At 45.9% G+C, this 11,775-nt stretch overlaps 1 protein-coding gene across 3 annotated transcripts in view; it reads left to right on the top strand.

Moving 5' to 3' along the window:
• The first annotated feature begins 5,189 nt into the window (after positions 1 to 5,189).
• Positions 5,190 to 11,775, top strand: part of PARP14 (poly(ADP-ribose) polymerase family member 14) — a 44,677-nt gene continuing 38,091 nt past the window's right edge. For all 3 annotated transcript variants that reach the window (XM_073305196.2, XM_073305197.2, XM_073305198.2), the window contains exons 1-3: positions 5,190 to 5,487; positions 9,627 to 9,763; positions 9,872 to 9,905. In XM_073305196.2, the coding sequence (XP_073161297.2) occupies positions 5,301 to 5,487; positions 9,627 to 9,763; positions 9,872 to 9,905 (358 nt within the window). In that variant the 5' untranslated portion in view covers positions 5,190 to 5,300. The remainder of the gene's footprint in view (positions 5,488 to 9,626; positions 9,764 to 9,871; positions 9,906 to 11,775) is intronic.

The raw sequence follows: 11,775 nt of genomic DNA, 5'->3' as shown, positions 1-11,775 counted from the left end.
CATTAGATTTGGCTTTATGTGCATTATATAAGAAGATATACAATCACTTAGTCCTGGGGAAATACAGGGCCAAAAAATTCTGCACACAATATTGCAAAATTCTGCATATTTTATTTGTCAAAATAATGGGGTATAATCATGCCCCTTTCAATTATGTTGGTAATTTATTTCGAAGTACCTGTCAGCAAGTATGTCTATAACAATACAGGCAACAAAAAATATTCCTTCAGTAGTAGAGTTAAAAAACCCCTATGACAACCCAATTTCTGTTTCTTTGTCATGCTTTTGTTGGGCGCCTCAGTCTGTGTGTATCATATGTGCCATCTGGGCACATCTTGGGTAAAATTCTGTCCCTCTGTTTTTTTAGTTGATTCTCCTTTTTTCATCCTGTCCCCATCCTGACACTGCTGGTGGGAGGGAGGTACAATTGGGAGGTGCTGGAGGGATTTGTGTTTACTGGGAGAGGGTATTTGGGGGGTGCTGGAGGTGGCTGCATGTGGCCCCCTGGACCAGACACCCTCACCCCCAAAGCTGAGCAGCAGGGCCAGGCACCTGCACCCCCCACCCCCAAAAAAGCCCAGCTACAGGATGCCCCTCAACCCAGACACCTGCAAACGACCCCCCCCACCCCTGTGCCCAGTCTCAGGCCAGACACCCGCACCTCCTTCCCCCAGAGCCCAGGGATCCACAGGGAGAAACAGCCTGATGCTGGTCAGAGTGGGCTTGTGTGGAGTTTCCTGCATGCTGTGTCCTTCCTTCAGGGTGTGCCAGGAACAGCAGCTGCTGAGAACCCTCCAGCTCCTAGTTGTCCCCCACTGTCCCAGCAGCGTCCTCTATTTGGGGGCTGAGGAGCCAGGCACTGTGTGGGCCCTAGTGGCAACCAACAGCTCTGCAATGTCAATTCTGTGGGGGGGGGAATGAAATTCTGCACAGAATTAATGTTCTGCACAAATTCTGCATTGTGCAGTGGTGCAGAATTCCCCCAGAAGTAGATAATCGCTGCAGTGTGTTCCGTGTTATAAAATGCTTTCTATTTAGTGTTTAATACAGTAAATCCTCACTTAAAATCTTCCCGATTAATGTGGTTTCCTTGCTGATCAATTAGAGAACATGCTCATTTAAAGTTCCACAATGCTCCCTTATAACGTTGTTTGGCAGCCACCTACTTTACATAAGAATGGCCATACTGGGTCAGACAAAAGGTCCATCAAGCCCAGTATCCTGTCCTCTGACAGCAGCCAATGGCAGGTGCCCCAAAGGGAATGAATAGACAGATTCTCATCGAGTGATCCATGCCGTCACCTTTGTCCACTGCTTGCAGAAAGAGCAGCCCGTTGGAGCTAGTTGGTGGGGGCTTGGAACCAGGGTGGACCAGCAGCCCCCTATCAGCTCCCCCCTCCCCTAAATTCCCTGTGCAGCAGCCGCCCAGCAGGTTATCAATTGCCAGCAGTTCAGCTGTCCCTCCACCCACTGCCATGTGCTGCTCCTACCCTCTGCCTTGGAGCTGCTCCTGGGAGCCTCCTGCTTGCTGTGCGGGGCAGGGAGGAAGAAAGGTGCTAATGTGAGGGTGCTGCTCCTACCCCCCACAACCCCGCTTACCCCATCTCCATAGAGCACTGGGGCAGGGGGACGAGGACACAACAAGGCTCAGGACGGAGGGAGGTTCCTGGCAGCAGCTGCTGTCTCAAGTTGCTGGTCTACTTAAAAGGGCAGTGTACTTACAATGGGGTCAGCGTACTTAAAGGGGCAATGCATATCTCTCTCTCACACAGTGTGTATGTCTCTGTCTCCCCTCCCTCCATTCGTGCTGCCTTGTAGAGTGTGAGGCTACATTAACAACAACATGTTAACCCTTGAAGGCTCGGCTGAGTGCTAGTTCATCATTTAGCAGTAAGGCATCCCCTGGGAAATATCCCACCCTCTTACTTCACCACCTCAACCAAGCTTCACAATCATCGTTGCTGTGTACAGTATTAAATTGTTTGTTTAAAACTTATACTGTGTATATGTGTATAGTCTTTAGTCTGGCAAAAAAAATTTCTCTGGAACCTAGCGCACCCTATTTACATTAATTCTTATGAGGAAATTGGATTAGCTTAACATCGTTTTGCTTAAAATAGCATTTTTCAGGAACATAACTACAATGTTAAGCGAGGAGTTACCGTACCTGCTAAACTCAGCCATAATTTAGCTACAAAACACGCTCTGTATACAGATAAACCTGCAGAATTTTTCAAATGAAAATTAAGCAAATTGAAGACTGGAAAACTGCGTGTTATTAACACAACCCATGTCAACAATAAAGCACTCAAACTTCATACAAAGTTAGCTACAGAATTGCTAAAGCTGGGAAACCTCATACAATTGCTGAAGAACTGATTCTTCCAGCAGCGAAGGACATGACAAACATAATGCTAGCAGAGAAGCAAGGAAAGCAATTAGAAATTGTTCCTCTATCAAACAATATAGTTTCTAGCAGAATATGTGACATGAGCAATAATATGGAAAAACAGCTGGTGTCTCACTTGCAGCTGAGTCTGTATATTGCCTTACAAACTGACAGATGTTGCTGGAATGGCTCATCTGTAGTGTCCTAGCCACTGCCAATTACTGGGCTGGACTATCAATTATTCTGCTTGTTGCACTTAGCAGGCCTTTGCAGGAACTTAGCATAACAAACGCAAGCTGGGGGGAAGGGAGAGGGGAAATAGCTATCACATTTATCTCCCTCTCTGTACATACTAAGGTAAGTGTGAAAAAACAGGAAGTCTGGATATAGTCTAAGATGGCTGTAATAAGGAAATATCATGGCCAGACTTACTGCTTGCTTAACAGTGTATTTTAGTGACTTTTTTTTTTTTTTTTTTTGGTAACTCCTGCTTTTTGCCCAGCAACTGATTTTGTTTGGTCAGCTATGTAACACTGATGTTTGCTTTGACTCAGCTGCAGATTTGAGACCAGTATTTTTATTTCCATATATTTGTTTTCTTCCTAGATTGGTTTTGTATATGGGAGAGGAAATAAAAAATTACAACAAAAAAGTGTTAAGTGTTGTAATAGAGAGGGAGGAGGTGTGGCTAAAGGGCAGAGCAAGAGCCAATAGCTGCAATTCTCAGTTATGCCAATTTTGCAGGCTCCATATTCTCAGGCTAGCCAGGGACTGGACCTACACACTGCCACTTTCACACCTTACTATATCTCTCTAATATCCTGGGATCAACACAGCTACAACACTGCACACTTTCACATATGAAACACATATGAATCCCCACAACATGGCTGCTCCCAGCAGGAGGCTCAGAAGTGCCAGCTGTAATGAAAAACTTTCAGCAAATCTAACCTTTTCCCATTTTATTCATAGGGTGAAGTGCTAGGACTTACCAGACTGTATAGTGGAAATTCCCCTTCCTAGGGATCCTTGCACTGCAGAAGGATTTAGAAGGCTATAAAAGACTAGGCCAGTGAAAACTCCTGTTGTCATAGGGGTGTAATTCAGAAAGTGTAAAAAAGTTGAAAAGAGCTGAGAAGTTAAAAAATTGGACAGTAACAGACCATGAATCCCGATGATGATCTATCTAACCTGGTGACAGTCTCAACAAAAAGAGCTCTCCAGCATGCTTGTAGCTGTTTCCATCCCTTTCCACTAACTCAACCAACCTTCAAGGGTTTACAACAAGAGAGGAGACAATCCTGAAATCTCATTACATAGATGAGTGTATTTCTAGCAGATTGTCCCACAACCACCGGGGTCCTTGATTTCTTTCATTTTACAACCCTTTAAACCGTGCGAGGGGAGAGGGTGTCCCCAGTTGTGTTGTATGACGTTACGGACATAACCTGTGACTGTATAGATCATTGTTGCAACCACTGTTACATATTTGCAGCAAATATTGTACAAAGGTTGTCGTGTAAGGTGTTTATGGAAAGGTTATAATTTTCTGGTTATGATTATGTTGTCTGTATGTGTGTACCATTTTTGTAGTTAAAGTTATGAATATTGGCTATGTACTTGTATCTCAATGTGTTTTGATTCTAAGAAGCCTCAGTGAAGCATTTGGTCAGCTTCTTAAGAAAGGACTATTCTCAGTAAGTGCCCAATCAAGAAACACTTGGCTAACAATGAACTTTGGGAGATGCCAATACACATCCGAGCTTTCCTGGGAACTTTCAAACTAACATGTAAACAATGGGGGTCAGCCTGTAAAGAACTGTGTCATGCATGGATATGTGGCTTGCCCACGTGACTCCAGGCTCCATCTTGCTGCTGTGATCTTCCACAGGGCAGAGGATATAAAAGGCCCTGAAAACGCCTCCATTTGGTCTTCAATCCTGCTTCTTGCCTCTGGAGTAACTTTGCTACAAATGGAAGCTCTGAACAAAGGACTGCATGACCCATCCCCACCATCGATGTACTCCAGAGACTTGATTTAAACATGAAGCTTATGCCATCACTGTTACAAGCCTGAACCAAGAACTTTGCCATTACTGTATGTAATTGATTCCATTTAACCAATCCTAGCTCTCATCTATACTTTTTTTCCTTTTATGAATAAACCTTTAGATTTTTAGATTCTAAAGGAGTAGCAACAGAGTAATTTGTGGGTAAGATCTGATTTGTATATTGACTTGGGTCTGGGGCTTGGCCCTTTGGGATCAGGATAACCTTTTTTCTTTTACTGGGGCATTGGCTTTCATAATCATTTGTCCCTATAACGAGTGGCACTGGTGGTGATACTGGGAAACTGGAGCATCTAAGGGAATTGCTTGTGTGACTTATGGTTAGCCAGTGGAGTAAAACCAAAGTCCTCTCTGGCTAGCTGGTTTGGTTTGCCTTGGTGTGCAAAGGAACCTCAGCCTTGCGCTGTAACTGTCCTACTCTCAACAATTTGTCCTGAATTGGCACTCTCAGTTGGGTCCCACCAGAGCCAGCATCCTTACATGCTGCTTTATCTTTGTTGTGCTTTTTTGGTACAGATGCATGTAGGGCTGTGCTGGCAGAGGATGGGGATGCCCGGGGTGAGGTTGGAGGCTTGCAGGGTGCCATGACCCAAGGTGGGGAGATTTATCTGGGGCACGCCGCAAGAGAGGCGGGGGGGGACGACGCTGCACGCGTAAAGCGAACCCCTGCCCCCGCCCTAGTTTCCTATCTCAGAGGCAGGCCGGGATCACGTTGCAGACAAGAAACCCTAGGAGGCGCTGAGAAACGAAAGTGAAAGCAGCTCAGCAACTGGGGTGTTTTTCGTACCGTGAGGAGGCAGATTTCCTCCGGTGGGCGGTTTGCCCCTCAGCAGGAGCTGGTCATGGCCGGGGAGGCGACGTGCCCCTTCCCGCTGCTGGTGGAGGGGGCCTGGGGGGGCTCGGGGCTCCCCAAGAACCTAAAGAAAAAACTCCTCTGCTACTTCCAGAGCGGGAAGAAATCCGGAGGGGGGGAGTGCGAGATCCAGGAGCGGCCCGGCCAGGTCCTGGTTTGCTTCGCCCAGGAGGAGGGTAAGGCGTCGCGGGGGGGGGGGAGACCCTGACCCGTCTCTTAATGTTTATTTTTGGCAGTTTGGGGTTAAAGCCGGGGCGGTGCCAGCCCCGGGGGGGGGCGAGGAGCTGAGATGGGCTGCACAGAAAATGGCGCGGCGGGGTGGGTGACTACGGAGCTTGTGGGCACGCCCAGGGAGGCACTGAGACTCCCCCGCCCCCACGCAGGGCCCGAGCACGCGGGCTCTGGCCTCTCGCTGCCTGTCTTGGCGGGAGAGGCCCCGAGCCGCCCGGCCTGCTGCTCGAGGTCAGCCCCGAGCCCGCGCTTAGCGGCCCCGGCCCGGCCCTCTCGCAGCAGCAGCAGCAGCAGCGTCCCGGGGGCTCCCAGCTCGGGCGCGGCTCCTCGCACGGTGCCTGCACGTGTGGGGCTCCTCCCCAGGCCCCACGCCCGCTGTTCGGGGCAGTCCGCGCCCCCCCCGCTTCCCCTAAGCACGTCCCCTCACCCCGCTGTGATTCCCTCTTGTCTGTGCATCCTGCCCCAGCCCCATGATTCGCCTTCCTCTGTGCATGTCCCCCTTCCCCCGCCTGTGATCCCCCTCCCCATTGATGCTGCCCTTCCCCGCCTGTGATTTCCCATTCCCCCCGCCTGTGAACCTTCTCTCTTATGCACACTCCTCCCCATATCTCTCCCTGGATGCTCCCTCTCCACGTTTGTTATTTCCTTGCTCCCCCTTTCCCTGTGCTCATATGGCCCCCATCTCTGCTGCTGCTGCTGGCCACGCTGCCTTCAGAGCTGGGTGGTGGGAGTGCAACAGCTGCTGCCTTGGCACCCAGCTCTGAGGGTAGCAGCAGCACAGACCTGCAGAAGTAAGATTTCAGAGTAACAGCCGTGTTAGTCTGTCTTCGCAAAAAGAAAAGGAGTACTTGTGGCATCTTAGAGACGAACCAATTTATTTGAGCATGAGCTTTCGTGAGCTACAGCTCACTTCATCGGATGCATACCGTGGAAACTGCAGAAGACGTTATATACACACAGAGATCATAAAACAATACCTCCTCCCACCCCACTGTCCTGCTGGTAATAGCTTATCTAAAGTGATCATCAAGTTGGGCCATTTCCAGCACAAATCCAGGTTTTCTCCCCCCCCCCCCCCATACACCCACAGACTCACTCTCCTGCTGGTAATAGCTCATCCAAAGTGACCACTCTCCCTACAATGTGCATGGTAATCAAGGTGGGTCATTTCCAGCACAAATCCAGGCTTTCTCACCCCCCCCCACCCCCGGAAACACACTCACACTCTCTCTCTCCCCCTCCCTCCCGCTGGCAATAGCTCATCCAAACTGACCACTCTCCAAGTTTAAATCCAAGTTTAACCAGAACTATTACCAGCAGGAGAGTGGGGTGGGAGGAGGTATTGTTTCGTGGTCTCAGTGTGTATATGTCTTCTGCAGTTTCCACGGTATGCATCTGATGAAGTGAGCTGTAGCTCACGAAAGCTCATGCTCAAATAAATTGGTTAGTCTCTAAGGTGCCACAAGTACTCCTTTTCTTTTTGCAGAAGTAAGAGTGACCTTTGCACTGGGAGGGGTGGCTATGGGGTGGACAAGGCAAATTTTAGGGTGGCTACTGCCTCTGCAAGCCCCCCTACGTGTATTCTAAGAGAGTGTGTGTCAGAAGGTCCTGTTTCAATTAACTAGGCTATTCTGTCTCTTCCTGTCCTTAAAAAGATACCATCAATGTAAACTCTAGTCACTTTTGAAAAGCCAGTTACAAGTCCTTTCAGTATTCCGCCTGCCCCCGAGCCCCCCTGCCAATTTTTGTGCCACTGGAATTAAAAACAAAATTTAATTTTTTTTTTCAAATATTTTTCTCTCTCCTGTTCTGGTGTGAGATACCACCCTGAACAAGGGGAACTGACTGACTGTGCAGGGGAAATAGTGAAAATGATTCTACATAGTGTTGGAGAAGTTGAGCAAACTGGGGGGAAAGACAACGATTCCCCCCTTCCTCCCCCAATCTTTTGTTCTTGTAACTATGGGGGTGGGGGAGTTCAGACAGAAATATGATTTTTTTGAAGTCAGTGGGATCCCTGCAACTCCTGTGCTGTGTGCTGTTAAGCAGTTCCTGTGTATCACGCCTGAGGTGGCTGCATTTCAGTGCTGGGTGAAATGTTTCTTGCATATATACAAGGGGTAGATGGAGCCTTTTCTCCTGCCCTGAGTAAGGGGTAGTTTGTAAGCACATTGCCCCATGAGGAGTCTTGGGAAGAAATTATGATCTGGAGGATAAGCGAGGTTACTGCAGCCTTTTACAGGGCAGAGCATACTTCCCTCTTGTCAGCTCAGCTCTGCTTGTCAAAGCTTTGTGGGGATTAGAGCCCACAGTACCTGTCTCCACCATTCTGCACCTAGTTGCTGACAAGCAGGACGTTGTATTGGCTTCCACATGCTTGACTTGGGAATGGGACAGGTTGCATACAAGCGTGGAGTAAACCTTATAACTCCCACAGTCCCACGCATAGCCATGTTAGTGGCAGAGAGAGTCTGGCTCAAACTCTGTAAAGCACTTGGGAGGAAAATGCTATGTTAATGTCCAGTAATATGTTGTTATTTATTACAAACTTTTTCTGTACAGAATTTACACCTGCTAATGTTGGGCCATAACTCTTGACTGGAAAGAGGGTATCATCTATATGTCCACTCTTCCTTTCCTATGCACATCAGACTGAGTCGATCTCAGACTTTCTGATGCTCATTTCTTGTGTCCTGTAATTTTTGAATGTCATGCCAGAAGGCTGTGCATATTTGTGTTTTCTTGATTAAAACGTTTCATTTGTCCCTACCACAATCCTGCCACATACATATCTTTTACTTGGAACACATCTTTTAAAAAAAAGAAAAGAAAAAGCAATTGCTAGATGGAGCCAGTTGTGCAAAAACACTGTACTAGGAAGTAAATGAGTTCTGGTTTCATGGCACACTCTATGTCCAATATAAAGGATGGAGTAATCCTCTAATGTGCTCTGAATGATGCCATGATACTTACGTTGCTATGCACAGCGGAAATTTTCTGTGATGGGTTCCCCTCATAATGCATTGACCAGATCCACCTAATGCCCCAAACCTGCATGTATTTATGCTCATGCTTAACTTTACACATATGAGTAGTCCTGTTAGCATTACAAAAGCGCGCAGACACACCAGTAGCATTGTGGCCCAGTTACACTGAATGATTTATGAACACACAGTAAGAGACAGTCCTTGCACTGAAGAAGTTACAGCCATAGGTCCTCTTATTCATGTGAGTAGATCATTTGCTGCAGTATTTGTGAAGCACTCTGATTTAACTGGTGTCACTGTAATACAAATAACAGGCTTATATATATTTCCCTCTTCTCTGCCCTCTTCCAAATAAAACACTTTTATGACATTTTTTATGCTTCCTGCAACTCCACAAGATCAGAAATCCACTCAGAAGTTACTACTGGCTAAGATGAATAACTCCCCATATATATTTATTCAGCACTCCTCCAAAGGTGGGCTCTGGAGCATCACCCAGTGGGGACCATGCTGCCATGGGGGAAAGGGTAACCCAGGGAGCTGTGTAGAAGCCCCATGTTCCTGCAGATTTCTCAAGATCCTCACAAATCTATGGGTTTAGGGAATCAAACACCCTCCCAGTTCCATGCCTCTACTCACCCCACTATGACTAATGGAACAATTGGAAGGAAGTTGTGAGGAAACTAATGTAGTGTATGTATTAATTATTTAATCTTTTATTTATATAGCACCAACAATGTGTTAGGCGCTTTAGAGACTGGTGTGACAAGGTCCCTTCCCCAAACTGCCTGAAACCTAAGGGCACGATCTTCCCTGTCCTGAAGTCAATGGGAGCAAAATTAGCCTTAACTAGGCAACATGCAAACAAGGGGAAAGAAATGGGAGGTAATGAAGAGCAGTTTTATTGAATGATGTTTAGCCCATCAGTCTAGTGCCATGATTTTTTTAAATGTTCTTATTTAATTGTTGGAGTTTTGTTGTATGATTTGTTAACAGTGCTCAGCAGGGAGGAGTATGTTGCCCGTAATGGTGCATAGACCTATAGACTAACATCCCTTCTACCAAGATTATAACAGTTTTCTTTATTTGTGCTTTAGTGAGGCAGCGAGTTCTTAACAAAAAGACCCATGAGCTTGACTGGGCAGCGAAAGGAAAATTAAAGCTGGTTGTCATGCATCCTGAAACAGGTGCAACCAAAAAAGACTTGTCTGGGGAAGTGCCGGGTCCTAAAGAGGTAAATAAATATGAAACAGAATCCTAACCTGCAGTGTTCAGAGTTTTGAAGTAATAGCAAGAATGTCACATGCTGTTTTTAGTTGGCTTACTGTGCTTTTTGTTTTAGGAGTCCGAGACACCAAGCAAACCCCAAGAACCAGGTAAGGTTTTCAAAACAAAACTGAAATATTTAATGTTTATAAAAACTAGAATATTATTTGTGAGAAATGAAGCTTTTTCGTCTGTGTTGAGGAATGATGTATGGAAGATAAAAACTACTTTTAAGGGAGAGAAAACGCTTTCCACAATGACTGCTAATCCTTGGCTCAATGTAGAACACATTGAAGTCAATGAAAAAATCCAGAAAAGCTGAACTGCATCCTCTGGAGATTTATTCAGCAGAAATTCTAATATGTGATTTTTCTGCCTGGATTTGGGTTGTGCAGCCTGGCTGAATATAGTTATTCAGAAACCCTAAGTTAACTGCCTATGTGTACACAACAGCTGGAAAGTGATCCAGCTAGTGTGCTAAAACCAGAAGTGTGGCCACTCATGGTAGGAGAGGCTAGCCATCCTGAGTATGATCCCATCCAAACCCATAACTATGTACCTGAGGCAGCTATGCCACCATGGATACACTGTTTTTAGTGCGCTGGCTCAGTCACAGTTAGTGCGGGTAAGTCTCCTCAAGCTGGAATTTACGTTTTCCAGTTCCAGCACAGACAAATCCTAAGAAGGGAGTAGTGTTTTGGACATGATCAGTGAGTTCTATTATCTCTTGCTGTAGGCTCTTCTCAGGCTCCGATGTCATGTCCCAGTCCAGCAAAATACTTAAGTACATGGTTAACTTTGAGCACTGAGAGTAATATCATTGACTTCAAAGGGATTATTCATGTGCTTAAAGTTTATCATATGCTTAATTGCTTTGCTGGATCAGCACCTATAATGCTTTACTCCTCCTCTCTAATTCCTGCAGAAAGTTTTTAATTTGTTACTCTTGTGAAAGCTATTTTTCTCCTCCAGTTTTTATCGTTAGTCTAGCTCTGAACTACAGCAGCCATAGCATATTCCCTTAACTGGTTGATTGCAGCTGAGAAACCAGGTGGATGTGGTAATATCTTTTATTGGACCAACTTCTGTTGGTGAGAGAGACAAGCTTTCGAGCCACACTAAGCGATTCTTCTTCCTGAAGCTCAGTGCGGCTTGAAAGCTTGTCTCTCTCACCAACAGAAGTTGGTCCAATAAAAGATATTGTCTCACCCTAATATCCTGGGACCAACATGCCTACAACTACACTAGTAAGGGGATTGCTGCTGAACATTTCAGGTGCCCTCAGGGCCCAGCTGTGCTACTCAGTGTGATCAACAGTCAATCCTCATCTGTGAAACATCAGTGAAACATCGGCAGCACAACAGTTGCCCTGAAGAAACAGTATTAAGAGTGTTAATGCAGTTCAAAAGTTAATTTATTTTTATTGAGGCTTGATGAAAGATAATGTAAGCAGTGGCACTTTAAAGGGACACTGTCAACATTGTTTAGCTTTAAAATTAACATGCAACTCTCATGCTAAACCCTGGTATCTGTGCTCCATGGTCTATTTTTAAAACTGATTTTTGCTTTGTCAGTTCCACCCATCAACACCTGAATTCACTGTGAGTCACAGAGGAAACAAATCTATACATAAAGGATCCTTGTCTATTGAAAGTTTTCAATGAGCAATTCTATCAGTGGATGATGTTAGCTTTGTTCTTGATATGAGCTAGTATTTCAGTAATCAATGGCCATGTGCCTAGGCTCAGCGTGAAGTCATACATATGAAACTCCCTTTAGCCCTTTGTGAGCTGTTGGTGGCTCCTACATGTCGCTACAGCAACATTTCAGGGCCAGATTGTGGGGTGAAATCTCTCTTAAAGACTTGTATAATCATGAGAAATATTTGTTTAAACCTTTTGGCTTTTAGGATTCTTTCAACCCTATGCATATCTGCATTTTTCTTGGCCTAATTAGAAAGTAATTACACACCAACTTTTC

The sequence above is a fragment of the Lepidochelys kempii genome, chromosome 11 (genome assembly GCF_965140285.1).
Source record: "Lepidochelys kempii isolate rLepKem1 chromosome 11, rLepKem1.hap1, whole genome shotgun sequence".
NCBI classification, from domain to species: Eukaryota; Metazoa; Chordata; order Testudines; family Cheloniidae; genus Lepidochelys; species Lepidochelys kempii.
Note: the sequence above shows the minus strand (reverse complement) of the source record. Positions and strands in the feature narration are given on the sequence as shown.